Source organism: Lemur catta, chromosome 7, assembly GCF_020740605.2.
Source record: "Lemur catta isolate mLemCat1 chromosome 7, mLemCat1.pri, whole genome shotgun sequence".
Taxonomy (NCBI): domain Eukaryota; kingdom Metazoa; phylum Chordata; class Mammalia; order Primates; family Lemuridae; genus Lemur; species Lemur catta.
The window spans coordinates 36,200,779-36,219,013 of NC_059134.1; the positions used below are offsets into that span (position 1 = coordinate 36,200,779).

Consider the following 18,235-nt stretch of genomic DNA (forward strand, 5'->3'; position numbering starts at 1 on the left):
TTTTGGTAAACAGCACACAACGCAGGAGAGGAAAAGGCAGGCAGGGAAGAACGGAGCCTCCCACAGAGGCCACCTGGGGGGAAGATACAGAATCCCTGAGCCTGGTCCAGCCACTGACAGTCCCGTTCTGGGCTGCTAGCCAACCGACAGCACCAATAACTCTCCTGACAGGGATGTGAGATGACACCGCAGTAATCTATTGGAGGACCCTCCATTTAACTCAACTGCTCAGAAATATTTCATGGCCAAGTTAAAGGAAAACCCTGGCCACTCTTTTTTAAGTCGTTACAATGAAAGAACACATGTTGACTTTTTAATTTTTAAAAATGTATACACGTTATTAGAAAAGCAAGCACATGTGATTTTTTGCTTTAATTCCATTACTTAAATAACAAGCTTAGTTTTAAAGAAAAGAAAAAAAACTCACCATTTTCCCACTGGATTTCATTTCCGAAACACTCATTGTAAATGTTTTACTTCCCTTATCATATGTACAATAATGTTTAATCCACGTAAAACCAAGTGGTCCTAATGTCAGGAAACAAAAACATTTCAGAATTGGTTAATAAATGATTTGTATCAAAGTTTGCACATTTTCAAATGCTATTATACACAATTGAGTATGTCTACATACTATGCTACTTTGTGACATTTACCGTGAGTGAGAAGCCAGTACACTGAGGGACTGTGAAATGGGGAAGTGTCTTGGGATCAAACAACTTGGCTTTACTTGCAGTTCTGACACTGACTCTGTAAACGCAGGAGTTACTTTAGATCTGAACTTAAGTCATTTTATCTGTAAAAGTGGTATCCTGGCACTCCATAGAGGTAGGCAGGAAGAATGATAAATAATAGTGTGGGTTATTAAACATGGTCTCCTTATTTCTACCCATATTCTCTACTCTCAAAACTGTCCAACATATGCTGCTAAAAATTTAGCCATTTTACTCCTTTGTTCAAAACCGTCTAGTGGCTTCCCACCTTACTCCAGATAAAACCCAAAATGCCTATTATCCACAAGGCGCCACAGGAGTTAGCCCCTCATTCTTTTTCTTATCTTACATCCCACTGCTTTCCACATTGTACACTCTGCTCCAGCTACACTGGCTGGCCCCTTGCTGGTCCTCGAACACACTGAATGCCTTCCCACCCCAGGCCATTTTCACTTGCTGTTCCCCCAGCCTGGACTGACTACTTTTCCTTCAGATATCTGAATGACTTGCACTGTTACCTCCTTCATGCCTTTTCCTAAATGTCACCTTCATAATACGACCTTTCCTAGGGAGATATCTAACATATAAACACCCTCACCTTGATACATACTTCTTTTTTTAACTAATCATTTTATGTTATATTTGACAAAACTATTTGTACCATCATATCCACTTTCACCTCTAACCTGCTACAGGTTATATATATGTGTGTGTGTGTATATATGTACATAAGTGTGTGTGTATCTTATTTAAATAGGCCTTAAGAAGTATAATGAAATAGAAGTCCTTAAAGTACCTACTTTAATGATTCACTGTAAGCACAAATAATTATTTTGTCAACGCTTTTGTGTCCTGGATGCTTTTAATGTGCTTTGGAATATTTTGAAATGGTAAATTATCTTGAGGTGTTTAAATATTTACACAACTAATTTCTCTATTTTTAAAAATGCAAGGACTTTTTTAATTAAGGGAAAGTTTAGTACAGTGTTTTCCTGAATACTCTTGGTGCCAAAATTCATGGATACTGAATACGAACATAGTTGATAAAGGGTCATTTTATTCCTTAGGAGCAAAAAGTAGCATGTGAAGGTACAAACTAAGATAGTCCGTGTAGAAAATGTGTTTGACTTTGCTGTCTACACCCAGCGTTTTATTTATTTATCTTTCTGTTTAGCTAACTCCATCCTTTGTGCCACTCAATGACATTTAGAACTTTATTATTATTATTATTATTATTATTATTATTTCAGCATATTGTGGGGGTACAAAAGGTTAGGTTATGTATATTGCTCTTGCCCCCCCATCCCCGTGTCAGAGCTTCAAACGTGTCCATCCCCTAGACAGTGCACATTGCACTCATTATGAATGTGTACACCCACCGTCCCCCCCACATCTGCCTGACACCAGATTAATGTTATTCCTGAATGTGCTCTTAGGTAATGATCAGTGAAACCAATTTGATGGTGAGTACATGTGGTGCTTATTTTTCCATTGTTGGGATACTTCACTTACACCCAGCGTTTTATATGTATGTATGTATGTATAATAGCTTACCTTCTCATCCTCAGCAAATCAACCCTGAAGCTCTGGTTTCTCCTATCTCACCTTATCTGTGCACAAGAGTACATGTGTGTTTTGCATATTTTCTCTTTCATTTCGACTGGTTACCAAAAGTTATTCATATTTTATGAAGCACAGAGTTCCTTGCTCCATTTCTCCATACTGGAGAGAGAGGGATTTCTCTTTTCCTTCTTGTTCATTAATGATGCATGAAGCTTAGACTTTTAACACACACTCTCTCTCACTCTAGTTTTTTCCTTTTCTGTTTCTGAGGAATTTCTCATATTATTTAACATACATGGTTATATGATAAAGACTCGCCAGGGCCTTTTTATCCTGTTGGTTTGCTTCCTGAGACATCTTGGCTCACAAACCGCTGCAAAGTAGCCTCCGTCATTGCAGAATGACTATGATAAGTTAAAAAAAAAAAAAGAGAGAGAGAGAGAGAGAGAAACCTACCATGTCCTAAATATCCACCATCCCTGACAATGCTGCCATTCTCTCTCACTTCCAGAATGTGGACCCTTTCTCCATTACGCCAAATTAATAGAAAATATTCTAGTAATTCACCAAGTCTGTGATTGAGGCAAGCTGGGGTGGTGGCCCTATCCAATATTCCCCCCTGTCTGCAGTTAGATTAGTAGACTGAGCTCTACCCATTAATCTCCACTAACTCAAGGTGTGACATGAACTCACTATTAACTCTCTCTTTCCTGAAACTTTTCACTTGGTCTCCAGTCCACCATAAATCTTGTCTTTTCTGCCAGGCTGCTCCTTTCTCCATCTCCTTTGCTTATTTCTCTTCATCTCTGAGATTCCTTCTCACGGGAATGAACCAGCTATCAGTCTTTGAAATGCTGCTGTCCCTGCATTCACCCTCCTGGTGACTTCTTCCAGTCCAATGGCTTTAAAGACCATCTATACTTGAAAGATGGCTCATTCTTCTACTTCCAGCCCTGAACTCTCTCCTAAATACCAGATTCATACATCTACCTGTATATTTGATATCTACACTTAAATATCTAAATGACATTTCAAGATGGTGTCAGGTGTACATGCATATGCTCAAACTTATCAAGATATATACATTAAATGTGTGGATTTTCTTTGCATATTAATTATACTTCAATAAACTAAAAAAAAATTGACAAATGCAAAACAAATGTCTGTTTCCCCACAGTATTTCCCATCTTTATAAATGAAAAATCCATCTTTTTAGTTGTTTAGTGCATGTCCCTTGGAATTTGCTTTGACTCTTTTCTTTCTCTTATAGCTTACTTTCAATCCATTAGTAAACCTGACAATTCAACCATCAAGAAAGAGTTATTCCAAGCACTCCTCACCACAATCACCAAGATTGGTAGAATCAAAATTGTTAAAATGTCCACACTACCCACAGTGATTTATAGATTCAATGGAAACCCCATCAAAATACCAACATTTCACAGATCTAGAAAAAATAATTCTACGCTTTATTTGGAACCAGAAAAGAGTCCGAATAGCCAAAGCAATCTTAAGCAAAAAGAATAAATCTAAAGGCATCATATTACCAGACTTCAGACTATATTACAAGGCAACAGTAACCAAAACAGCATGGTATTGGCACAAAAATAGAGACGTAGACCAATGGAATAGAACAGAGAATCCAGGTATAAAACCATCCACATACAGCTAACCAATCTTTAACAAAACAAACAACAATATCCAATGGGGAAAAGAAGCCCTATTCAATAAATGGTGCTGGGATAACTGGATAGCCACATGCAGGGGAAAAAACAAAAAAGGAGGAGAAGGAGGAAACAGGATCCATATCTCTCACTACTCACAAAAATTAATTTGAGGTGGATAAAAGACTTAAATATAAGGCATGAAACCATATGAATGCTAGAATGAAATGTTGGAAAAACTCTTCTAGATATTGGCCTATGCAAAGAATTTATGAAGAAGACCCAAATGGCAATTACAGCAACAACAAAAATAAATGGGACCTGATTAAATTAAAAAGCTTCTGTACAGCCAAGGAAATAATCAACAGAGCAAACAGACAACCTACAGAATGGGAGAAAATATTCACAAGCTACACAGCTGACAAAGGGCTAATAACCAGAATCTACAAAAAACTCAAGCAAATCAGCAAGAAAAAAAAATCATTAAAAAGTGGGCAAAAGACATGAACGGAAGCTTTTCAAAAGAAGACAGACAAGTGGCCAATAAACACATGAAAAAATGTTCAATGTCACTAATCATCAGGGAAATGCAATTAAAACCACAATGAGATATCACCTTACCTCAGTGAGAATGGCTTTTATTCAAAAGTCCAAAAACAATAAATGCTGGTGGGGATGCAGAGAGAAAGGAATGCTTACACACTGTTGGTGGGACTGGAACCTCTGTGGAAAATAGTATGGAGATTCTTCAAAGAACTAAAAGTAAATAGGCCTACCATTTGATCCAGCAATCCCACTACTGGGTATTTACCTAAAGGAAAAGAAGTCATTTCATCAAAAAGACACCTGCACTCAAATGTTTATTGCAGCACAATTCACAATTGCAAAGACTGTGGCATCAACCCAAGTACTCATCAATTCATGAGTGGATTAACAAAATGTGGTATATGTATGCTATAGAATACTACTCAGCCATGAGGAAGGATGAATTAAGGCCTTTCGCAACAATTTGGATGAAGTTGGAGACCATTATCCTAAGTGAAGTATCACAAGGATGAAAAAACAAACACCATATGTACTTGCTATTAAACTGGCACTAACCAATGAGCACACATGTGCACAGAGGGAAGTAAAACTCAGCGGAAATCAAGCAGAGGGAAGAGGGGAGGAGGCCAGGGGGAAGGAGGGAATAGGTGAAAACCTACCTAACGGGTACAATGAATACTATCTGGGTGATGGGCACACTTATAACCCTGACTCAAGCATAACAAGAGCGATCCAGGTAACCGAAAACATTTGTACCCTTATAATATTCTGAAATAATAAAAAAATTTCAAAGTAATAATTGGAAGCCAATTAAAGGCAATAAAGAGGGAGTGACAAGAGAAGAAAGGGACCACAGCTCATTAGTTTAGCAAATATTAAAGGAGCAACTGTTTTTTGTCGAGTACTGTTCTGGGACCAGGGATGTCGCTTAAATAAAATAGCAATCCCTGCTCCAGAGAGCATGCACTCCAGGGATTTAAGAAGTGCTAACACCACCCCCAGAATGCATGCTGCATTTTAAAATAAAACGGTCAAGGAAGACCTCATTGAGAAGGTGAACTTTGCACAAAGACCTGAAGCAATACGAGAGCAGGCCAGGTGAATGTCTAGCAGAAAAGCATTCTAGGCAGAGGGTGCAGCAGCAGCAAGGACCTCAGGAAAGCCTGTCTCTGGCATTTTTTTTTTTAATTTCAGAATATTATGGGAGTTCAAAGTTTTGGTTACATAAATTGCTTTTGTACTGTCTGAGTCAAAGTTATAAGTGTGGCCATGCCCCAGGTAGTGTGCATTGTACCCCTTAGGTGTGAATTTACTCAGCCCCTCTTCCTTCCTCCCACCTGCTTGATTTCCAATGAATGTCATTTCCATATGTGCACGTTTTAAGTGTTGATCTGTTAGTTCCAATCTCATGGTGAGTACATGTGGTGTTTGTTTTTCCATTCTCGCAATACGTCACACTTAGAAAGAATGATCTCCAGTTCCATCCAGGTTAATATAAGAGGTATTATTAGTTCACATTTTTTTTGGTATGGCTGGATAGTACTCCATGGTATACATATACCACATTTTATCAATCCACTCATATATTGATGGGCACTTTGTTTTCCACATCTTTGCAATTGTGAGCTATAAACATTCAAGTGCAGATGTCTTTTTTATAGAATGTCTTTTTCCTTTGGACAAATACTCAGTAGTAGGATTAATGGAACAAATGGTAGTTCTACTTCAGTTCTTTGAGGTATCTCTATACTACTTCCCTGGGTCCCTGGCACTTTCAAGGAACAAGGAAACCAATGGGGCTGCAGAAGAGAAAACCAGAGAGAAAGAGTTCCAGGAGATGTATTCAGAGGGCTAGTGGCAGGGAAGCTTTGTGTAGGGCCTTGCAAGTCATTGAAAACCTTTGGTTTTTACATGAAATGAGCTACAGACATGTGGCAGGCTTGCCCAGAGGAGCAACATGGTGTATTATGTCTCACAGGATTACAACTGTTAAGAATAGATACAGGGGAGTGAGGGCAGAAGTACGCAGACCCGTTGGTGAGCGACTACAATGATGCAGGCAAGTGATAATAGCGGTTTGGACAAGGTCACCTTGATACTTCTTATCACTTTCTTGCTTTCATTTCTTTTTAGCAGTTATCACTGTCTAAAATATGATATATTTTACTAATTTATCGTGTCTATCATGTGTCTCCACCGTGAGACTGTAAGTATCTATGAGAGCAGAAACGTGATGTTCAGCTGACTAGAATAGATGTTCTTAATCCTTAGAACAGGGCCAGACATATAGCTGTTGCTCAATAAATATTTGACAAATGAAGGGATGAATCACTCATCTTGCTCTAAGACTTTATTGACCTTAGAGTTACTTTGTCTTACCACTAATCTGAAAAAAAGAAATTCAAATTACTCTTTAAATTGAGAGTAATTTCCACTATTTATATTAAAAGAAACTTGTATATGTGTCATGTTCACTTTCTTTTCCCCCATAAATATGGTGCAATCCTTTCCCACAGCACACCAAGTTATCCTCGGTATTCTCCTTAAGGAATCGGATGCTGCTGTCTCACCAGGGAGTAGAATGCACCATTAGTTCCAAGAGACCATGACAGAGGTGGACGACCTTCGGTTTTCCCACAGGGACGCCAAGTATCCTGCACCTGAGAGTCATAGTGGGCTGAGTGGATTAAAAATGGAGTTTGTTTTCTATATAGCTTCTCTATCCAGGGACCCATCTTCCCTAATACCTGAATTTTTCTAGCAAGAACTATGCACATGTTATTACTGGCTTTATTTCAGAACCATATATTTCAAAGCAAGAAATTGAAATATAAAAAAAGTACCCCTTGAGAAAAGTGTTTCATGAGCCATTTAAATTTTTTTTCCTTAATAACAGTGCCCTTGGTGTCAAGTTTAATACTTGAGCCACTTCAGATTTTAAAATTATGGGGTGCAGCCATATCCTTTGTAATCACAAAGGATTATTGCAATTAACTTCAATTCCGTTTGGGGACCATTTCACACTATAATACTTAACAATACTTGTTGATCATTCTGTTATATGTGATGTAAAATACTTAAAAGGCTTAGAGCTGATTAGTACAAAGTGGCTAGATAGAAATTCTCATATGTAGTGGACTTTACTATTTAGGTAGCGACTTATGAAGCAATATTAGCTATAATTTTAAAATAACACTTTTGCAATGCTTCAATGACATTTTAAACCAAAGATGTTTTTTTCCTGCTCCATCTGAAGTTCAGAATCTCTTACATTTAATCCTCAAAGTTTGCTGCACACACATGCTGCTTTCTTTAAAGTTGACTGGCTTGAAGCCAGGGTGGATGTTCTTAGACAAACAATTCTAATGTCCCAAAAAGTGTCTGGGAAAATAAACATTTATTACAGTTCTAAAGCTGCAAAATAAAAGAAGTTTAATTATCTTACCAAGTAATCATCTAAGGTTTCTGAGATGAATGTTTGCAGAATGGGATAGGAATTAAGATTCACTGAATACCTACTTAAGTGTCAATGTTTTATCTCAGACCCTTTTAAGTCAGACATTATAAAAAGCATTTTACATATAAGAATACTGAGCCCGTGAACTGCAGATGGCGATACTTTTTTAAATAGGACATGTGATTGGAGTTGTTCTTTTCAAAGGGATGATATTCTCAAGTTGTTTTAAGAATTAAATGAGATAAATGTAAATTGCACAGAATAGTAAGGGCTCATGGTAAAAATAATAGTATTATTATTTTTAATATTACTACCACCGATCATAGAGACATTTTACATACAATGTCTCTAATTCTTGCAACACCATTCTGCTATAGGTATAAATATCCCTCTTTTATAAATGAAGAGAATCAGCTCAGGAAACTGTTCGCAAAAGTCACACAGTTAACAGGTGACAGGCACAGAATTCCAACACAGCTCTGACTCTGGAACGGCTGCTCTTCCTGGTTACACTGAAGTCTATTAGTGTGATTTAATGCACGCCTAGAGGTAGATAACATAAAACCCACATACCCAGGTAAAGTGGAGCTCTGTGTCCAAACAACAGTGATCTGCCCCTACCCCAGCAAATCCATCTCCATTTATCACTCAATTTACAGCTCTGATATTTACTATTGATCACAGGCTGCTAATCATATGAGTTTGTCTTATGTCTTCAATTACAGAATAAAAACCCTGAAGCCAAATTCTTTATCTCATTTTCTGTCCCCATAGAACTTATTCATTCAGTGATAGCAAGTGCACAACCATACATCTTGGTGAACTGGTTAGATTTTCTTACTGTAAATGCTTTCAAAGATTCCAAATAGGAAGGGGCTTTGAATATTTGCCCCTCATAGAGAAATAGTTCCAAAAGCACATAAAGCCATTCATTTTTCTTTTTAAATCCCTAGGCAAAAGGAAGAGGGGAAGATGGTGAATGGGGAAAGACAGGAGAGAAGGATTATAATGGGGCACCAGAGAACTTTTGAAGGTGATAAATATGTTCATTATGCTGATGGTTTCACAGTCGCATGAATATGGCAAAGTTTACCAAATTGTATGTCTTAAATAGATGCAATTTATTATATGCCAATTATACCTCAATATAGCTGTGAAAATAATGCAGCCAGATACAGAGAAAATCAAGATGGAAATTGTCTTGGGGAAGGAAGAAGACATCAAAAGAGGGTGTCAATAAAAAGAGGGGGAGTCCAATTGTGGGACCCTCCAATGGCAGGCACTGCTAAGGGGCCATCACAGCTGGGGCATATCAGCATTTTAGAAGGATCTGCTGGAAGCTCTGCACAGGGTGGATCAGAGGATGAACACGCCTCGAGGCAGAGCAGGGAGCAGTAATGAGGCCATTGCAAGGGTCTGGCCTGGGTTAAGGCAGTGGAGACGGAGAGAAGATGTGGGTGGAGTCAGAGGATATCAAGGAGAGAGAATAGACAAATTTGGCCCCAGACAACACAGAGACAATGGAGCTAAGGATGGCCTTGACTTGTGTAGCCTAGAAGAGTGGGTAGTATCATTAACAGAGATAAAAAAAAAAATATCATCGGAAAGGTCAGTATCATAAAGGCTTTATGATCATTTCAGAATGACCCAGAGAAGTCAGGTCTCTTACAATAAAAGATACCAACATCAGGCAAGTACATAAAACACTGCGCTAAGCTCACCCGTGTAACCCTCAAGTTATTAAATGGCCTATACTTATAGACCATTTGAAACAAAAGTACAACAGCTTGAGAATAGATAAGCAAACCACAGTACCATCCAAGGGATGGAGTCACTACCAAGCAATGACTGAACATGATAGATTTGCAGATTATGTACAAAATAATTTAGCTAGGTAATCTAAAGCTTTTTTGTTTAGAATAAAATATTGTATACCCACAAGGATTTCGGTAACTGTGTAGAACCTAGAAACAACTCAAAAAATAAAATATCATCAGATCACAATGAATAAAAAATCCTTTCTGCAATAAATGGTGCTGGAAAAAATAGATATCCATAAGCAGAATAAAGAATTAGAGCTCTAACTCTCCTCATGGATTAAAGACTTAAAAATCTAAGACCTGAAACTACTAGATAAAACACTGAGAAAATACTCCAGGATGTTGGTCTGGGCAAGGATTTTTAGAGTAAGACCCCAAAAACACAGGCAACCACAGCAAAAGTAGACATATGAGATCACATCAAGCTAAAAAGCTTCTGTACAGCAAAGGAAACAATCAATAAAGTGAAGAGACAACCCATAGAATGGGAGAAAATATTTACAAACTACTCATTTGACAAGGGATTAATAACCAGAATACATAAGGAGATCAAACAACTCGATAGAAAAATATAATCTGATTTTAAAATGGGCAAAAAGTTTGACTAGACATTTCTCGAAAGAAGACACACAAATGGCCGATAGGCATGTGAAAAAAATGTTCAACATCAGTAATCATGAAAGAAATGCAAATCAAAACTATAATGAGATAACATCTCATCCCAGTTAAAATGGCTTTTATCAAAAAGACAGGCAATAAAAAATGCTGGTGAGGCTGCAGAGAAAGGGGACTCCCTTATACATTATTGGTAGGAATATAAATTAGTATAGTTTAGAGAACAATATAGAGGTTCCTCAAAAAACTAAAAACAGAACTACCATATGATCCAGCAATCTCATTACTTGGTATATATCCAAAAGAAAGGAAATCAGTATATGGAAGAAATACCTGCACTCCCCATGTTTACTGCTGCAGTGTTCACCACAGCCAAGATTTGGAACCAACCTAATTGTCCAACAATGGATGAATGCATAAAGAAAATGTAGTACATATATACAATGGGATATAATTCTGCCTTAAAAAAATGAAATCCTGTCATTTACAAAAACATGGATGGAACTGAAGGATGTTATGTTAAGTGAAATAAGCCAGGCACAGAATGACAAATATCACATGTTCTTGATCATATGTGTGAGCTAAAACAAACTGAACTCACGGAAATCGAGAGTAGAAAGATGGCCTCCACAGGCCAGGAAGGGTGGGAGAGTGGGAAGTATACAGAGGGGACAGTTAATGGTTACAAAAACACAGATAGAAAGAATATGATGTAGTGTTTGGTATCACAATAGGGTGACTAAAATGAACAATAATTTATTGTATATTTCAAAATAACTAGTACTGGAATGTTCGTAACACAAAAAAACTGATAAATGTTTGAGGTGATGGATACCCCAATTACCCTAATTTGATCATCACACATCATATGCTTGTATCAAAACATCACATGTGCCCACAAATAAGTTCAGCCATTATGTGTTTATAACAATTAAAAATTTATAAAAGAAAAAGAAAAGAAAAAAATCCGTAGGTGTGAGGATGGTACCTCCTCGATGTTTATTGCCCTCACTGTCAACAAATTCTTCTGTTTGGCCAAATCCTGTATTAATATAAAATGTAAGCTCCACTCAAATGTTCCCTCACACCAAGGCTCTCAAATCTGAAAGAATTACTTGAAATAAATATTCAAAGATTTCCTTAGAGTCCTAAGTCAAATCTATAAATGAACCAATGAACTGGTAAGTTTTCATGAACTAGGGGGTGAAAGCTATTTACTATGCTCTAATTATTCAATAACTAGGCAGGTCATTAGATTCATCATTTTAAGATCTGAAAACAGTAGACTGGCCAAGGTAGGTAGGTACAGGAGAGAAAATTCTAGAACCCAGATTGCCTGAGCCAGCATCCCTCTACCACAAGTCTGTGCAGTAATAAATGTTTGGTGAGCCTGTCAGATCAAACCAAATTTGCTTATGTAGTGCTATCCATAAGTGAGGATCATCTGGATATAAAATGTACCCGCATTTTAGTAACCATGCTGCATGTACAGTGTATCAAAAAGCCTTTCACATTCATCCGTGATGGACTAGAAATAAAAACAATTGTTCCTTCACCACAAACCATACAAGGATAGTGCTTTAGGGCATATCTGGTTTGAAACACAGAGTTCATTTAGTCAAAACAGTCAAACTGGTTCCACTTAACGACAAGGAACATGCAGGAAAAAATGCTAGGTATATGAGTTTGAATGGCTTTTTATTAACTTTTGTGAGAAAAACTTTCTTAGTGTGAGGCAATTATAATAGTCCTCTATTGGATCTGGTACTTATTTGCTAACCTCAGGAAGTAAAGAGTATCAATTTGACATTACCTAATTGCCAATTTTACTCCTGAAAACTGACAGAGCACAGAAATAAATGAAATTATGTGGCTGGGGGGAAACTATTGTCATAGTCGCCAGGATGATTCATCCTGATAAAGGCTTTGCTTTTCAATCTTACATGAAACTTTAAATTGAGATTAGGTATAACAATTAAATTCTAAAACTGAATTCATGTTACTGTATCCTCAGTGAAGACTGTAAGTTCCAAGTACAACAATATACCAACTTAGACATCCTGCTGGCAAAATGTGGAAAAACATCCCCATTTTAGTGGTGATAGTGGGAGAGCTCACTGAATATGATAAAGCTATAAGGAATTTCAGTCTTCCTACTTGAAGGAAATAATACTAACCACATCACACCTCGTGGAAACAGAATGTTAAATCATAAGAGACATGAAGTTATGTCTCCGTGACTCACGTTTCTCCTGGACGTAAAGATAGCCTTCCATCGTCCACTGGCTGGGGGGTCTGTAGTCTTGGTTGGCAGACTTCATCCTCTGCATCAGCCGCTCCACCTCTTGTCGAGTGCTTTCAAAATTATTCCTTGTCTTAAGTGAATAAAAACAGCAATTTCATTCAGTGTTTCCTACCAGGTTTGAGGAACCTCCAGACTAAAGTTTCACAAGTTCAAATGGTACAAAGAGAACCTTGATTCTTTCAGCACTATTCACCACATCCATGACCCTGAGATGTTGAGTCCTGCAGTCTGATTTTGAATTGCTTTAGTGAACACTTCTCTGAATGACCTTCTGCATGTTTCCCTTAGAATCTGTGTGTGTGTGTGTGTGTGTGTGTGTGTGTGTGTTGGGGGGGTGGGCGTGCACATGACTTTCTTCCTATTTTCACACTCCAATGTTATTACTTGAGGGTAAACTATGTCAATTAAAAATGTGGGCTGGGTGCCCTGGCTCACACCTGTAATCCTAGCACTCTGGGAGGCTGAAGCAGGAGGATCACTTGAGATCAGGAGTTTGAGGCCAACCTGAGCAAGAGCGAGACCCTGTCTCTACAAAAAAATAGAAAAATTAGCAGGACATGGTGGCACACGCCTATAGTCCTAGCTACTCGGGAGGCTGATGCAGGAGAATTGCTTGAGCCTAGGAGTTTGAGGTCGTAATGAGCTATGAAGATGCCACTGCATGGGCAACAGAGTGAGACCTTATCTCAAAAACAAAACAAAAAAACCAAAATAAGATACATTAAATAGAGTTTGAATTTCCCAATACCTAAGGTATAAAGCAGATACATAGGGACTGAATTTCTTTTGAGAGAAAAAACAAAATAAGTTCACATATTTTTGATATATGTGGCCCTGAACAAATCAAGAAAACAGTTCACCGTTGTACCAAAGGCTTTTCTGAAGAAACACACGTAGCTTGGTTTACTAACACAGGTATTAAGAGGTCTGTGTATAAATTAACTCATAAAAATCAGTAGGTTTCCAAATTCTAACTCCTTCTGTTATAAGAAATAGTTTACTCACTTTACATCACTTGAGTTAAGGTATAGAAAGATTTCTCTCTGAATATTGCTTTTGCATTCAGGCCATATTACCTCAACAATACATTTTTGAAAACACAATAATCATCATCACCTAACTGTAAGATCTTATGCCTCAAAATAAAAGAACTGAATCTCAAAGTAGGTTAGGAATATTTTGTCACTTTTGCTATTTGTCTCTTTCAAACATAAGGGTCTGAAATTTTTCTAATCCCTTACCCCTCTCCTGTTCCCGTATCCCAGCAATCGTAATGTAATTGTATGTAATATGGAAATAAATCATAAAAATACTTTGGATTTTATAATTTTAATATTTACTGAAAAAGCCTCAATATATTTCATGTTGAAAAACAAATGGAATAAGTCAAAGGTGAAATTGATTCTGCGAAACAATGTAAGTTAAATAAAAGCTAAAATTCAAAACACAAGTAGAATAAATTTCATATTTCTTATGGAACACTCCAACTCTGTAGTTTTATATACTGGATATCTCCACAATGGCAAAAATCAGATGCTTTTTACAGAAAATTAAGTGAAGGTTTTCCAAATTATTTTGGCTATAGACTGCTAGACAGTCAAGGTTTCAGTTATAGAAAAACCTCATCATTTGTCAGGTTTGATAATGCAGAATGAGCTGGCTAAAGTATCATGTATATGTTTGTATATATGCATAAATGTATATGTTGCTCAGCATTTGAAAATCAGAATTTGTATAACTATGCAATCAGAAATTAAAAGGATTAGACAACTTTACAAAATAAATCCTGAAATTGATAGAGAGGCTGTTTGGAAATGATTCTCACCTATGCTTTAAAACAGTTACAAGACCACATTCAAACCTATTATTCGAAAATAATATATATTGCATATTTTATATACAATTTCAGAGAAAGATATGACATTTAGGTGTTAAAGTATATTCCCTTCATTTCACAAATATAGAAATGCTACCCTCTCAAAAATTAAGACTTGTCTAAGATCCAAATGATATTTTATTTTCCAGCTTTATCGAGGTATAATTAACAAATATAAATTGCATATATTTAAGAAGTACAATGTGATATTTTGATATATGTATACATTGTGGAATGATTACCACGGTTAAGTTAATTGACATAACAATCATCACATATAGGCACCATTTGTGTGTGTGTGTATATGTGGTGAGAATATTCAAGACCTACACTCTTGAGGCAGGAGGACTGCTAGAGGCTAGGAGTCTGAGACCAGCCTGGGCAACATAGAGAGACCCTGTCGCTAAAAAAAAAAATATTAGCTAGGTTGGTGGCACATACCTGTATTTCTAGCTACTCAGGAGGCTGAGGGCAGGAGGATGGCTTGAGCCCAGGAGACTGAGGATGCAGTGAGCTATAATTGTGCCACGGCACTCTAGCCTGGGCAACAGAGTGAGACCCCTTGCCTCAAAAAAACAAAAAACAAAAAACTATACTTTTAACAAATTTCATGTATATAATACAGTATCATTAACTACAGTCACCATGCTGTACATTACTTCTCCAGAACTTATTCATGCTCTATCATCCAGTAAATTAACGAGAACATTGGGTGAAGGCAAAAGTTTCCAAACTTCCAGGTGTCCACACCTGGGTAATATTTGCTTTTATAAAATTTGCTTGTATAAATTTTTCTAACATGAGATCAGTGGGGTTTTTTGGTTGTTGTTTTTTGGGGTTTTTTGGTGCACTTTCAATTAGCAGCTAGAAAACAATTTTTTAAATATGTTTATAAAGTGGCTTTTCTAAATAATTGAGGTTTTACTGTACCTAGAGAAGTTTTTGAAAGATTCCAAGGTTTGACTTGGCTATAGCTTAGTTACCCTGTGATGTGCTAAGGAGAGGCAATAAGGACAGGTATACTCTTACATTCTGCAAGTTGAACTGTAGCTGTTGCTTATATGGTGCAAATTCCTGGGCAAGTTCATATCCCTCGTGATAAAAAGTAAACAAACCCTGAAGGAATGACAAAAGCTGCAAAGAGATAAAAAAAAGAAATCATGAAAACTTGTTTTAAAAAAGATGATCGTCAAATGTAAAATACTGGGGAAATTACATTTCATTCTAATTCCTCAAGCTAATACATTTTCAATCCCTTTGTTTGGCAAGGCAGGCAATAGATTTATGGATATAAAATAGAAACCACAAAAGCACTTTTATTTTCTTTCTGGTAGACAGCTAATTTTTGAGCCTGATCAGGTACAGTTTTCATGTTCACTTCTCAACTATTCATATGCATTGAAGAAACATCTAGAAGAGACCACTAATGGGGATGAAGACCAAAGTGGCATAGGTCCTAGCCTGGAAGAGCTTCTGATCAAAACAGGGAGATAAAACAGGTGCAGACAGAAGGAACACTAAACCAGTAAAACACGGATAAGAAGTACTCAAGGGAAGGAGTAAGAATTTGGCCAGATGAAATTAAGAAAAAGTATCACAAGGTGGCAGCACTGATTTAGATATTGAATAGACAGCATGCTAGCAAGGTGTGGGAAGAACTCAAAACAGAGGAAAGAGTTGAGCAAAAACACAGAATTAGATAACACAGGTCTTTCAAATCAGAGTTAGAGTAAAATTTTCCTTAGAAAACTACAATTTCTATGACTCTAGCCCTTTAATCCCCAATTCATATGTGCTTATTTATGTTTTTATCCATAAACTAAGACTGGCTCTCCATGGAATGACAGGACACAGTTGTTTGTAATGGAATAAATTATATTATAAAAAACTTGATTTAAGTATTTTCATTTGATTCACAGAGATTCTATTCCACAGACTTATCCCCTCAACTCAATCTCTCCCACAACCTCTTTCTGCAATAAAGTTAGAAAATATTTTTGAAAAGGTAGCTCATAATATGTCTGTAACTTATTATTTTAAATTAAAAAAGACAATTTGAAATCATTTTCCCATGTGAATAACATTCTGCCACTTCCTCTGTCTGGGGAGGCGGGGAGGACTCGGCTAAGCATCGACTGGTATGTGTCTTACGATTTCCAACAGATAAACACTGGTTCTGTCTGAAAACAACGACCTAGTGCTTTTCTTCCTATAAACAAGTCAACTTCATACATTGTTCATTTTAGAAAGTACATGACTTTTACTCTCTTGATCAACAGTTCCTGATGTTTTGCCATTTTAGAATTATACTCTCAGCTTTACATCAACTGATAATAATTATTATCAAAACTAAATATTCAATAGCCTATCTTAAAATCATGCTATACTTGTCAAATTATCCAAAAAATATAGTCTGCATATACTGTGACCTAAGCAAACCAAACTGCAACTTAAATTGGATTAAAAATATCTTTATTGAGGGTTTGGATATGTAGACAGAGCTTTTCAGAGAGAAAATAAAACAGTTTTGAAATATATAGATAACATTAGTCTTCTGAACATCCAAATAACAGTTTATAAAGTTGTTAAAGAAGTATTATTTCATATTTTACCATCTATAATTAGTCCACAATTAAACCATCTCATTATGAACTGGATGCCACACAAAGCAGATGCTATTTTAAAATCAGCTGTACAAAAATTAATTAAACTTTTAAAGAAGATATTTTAAGAATGTCTGTGATAAAGCTTTCTAAAAAACACCTAATGCCCTGAGATCCATCTTTTCTAATATTCTGAGTGCTCAGAACGTGGGAAAAGACAAAGCACATTGATATTTCAGAAATATGATGTAAACCACACAGAATCATACCTAGAATGTTGCCAAAAATTTTAATGAATGGTGAATTATAATCTTTAGGTCATGGAGGTTTATGATAATTTGAATTGCTTTATCATGGCTTGATGTCCCAGTCCTAAATTTATGTTACAGGTTGAGCATCTCCAATCTGAAAATCTAAAATCCAAAATGCTCCAAAATCCAAAACTTTTGGAGCACTGATACGGTATCACAAGCGGTAAATTCCACAACTGACAGCTTTGCTTTCTCACAGTTCAATGTACACAAACTCTGTCTCATGTATAAATTATTAAAAACATTACATAAAACTACCTTCAGGTTATGTGTATAAGGTATATACAAAACATAAATGAATTTCATGTTTAGCCTCTGTCCCATCCCCAAGATATCTCATTATGTATATGCAAATATTCCACAAACTGAAAACATCTGAAATCCAAAACACTTCTGGTCTCAAGCATTTCAGATACAGGATACTGAACCCTAGTATGTTTCAAAGGATTTGAAATCTAGAGAAGACACTGGGCACTCCCTGCTGAACTCCTGATGGCTTGTGAGATAGCCCCTCACACAAAGGGCCTTTTAATGCTTAAAGATTCACTGAACCCTTTGTGGGTCCCCTAACTAAAATAAAAATCTCTTATGGAAGTATTTTAATGTGGATCTGGGTAAGCCAACATTTTCCACTGAGCTCTGCTTTTAAATTCTTAATTATGTTTAAAAAGTAAGATTCTGGCACCTTCTTTTATTTAGGTTACTCTATATTCTCAGCATTTCATATGCAGCCAAATTCAGTCGAGATGAAAATAAATCCAT

The 18,235-nt window shown here is 36.7% G+C and overlaps 1 protein-coding gene across 1 annotated transcript in view; it reads right to left on the minus strand.

Moving 5' to 3' along the window:
• Nucleotides 1-18,235, minus strand: part of ARHGAP42 (Rho GTPase activating protein 42) — a 277,047-nt gene that overhangs the window by 50,317 nt on the left and 208,495 nt on the right. The window contains exons 7-9 of the mRNA XM_045556881.1: nucleotides 15,589-15,693; nucleotides 12,624-12,753; nucleotides 428-528 (exon numbers count right to left, since the gene is read on the minus strand). Coding sequence (XP_045412837.1) covers nucleotides 428-528; nucleotides 12,624-12,753; nucleotides 15,589-15,693 — 336 coding nt within the window. The remainder of the gene's footprint in view (nucleotides 1-427; nucleotides 529-12,623; nucleotides 12,754-15,588; nucleotides 15,694-18,235) is intronic.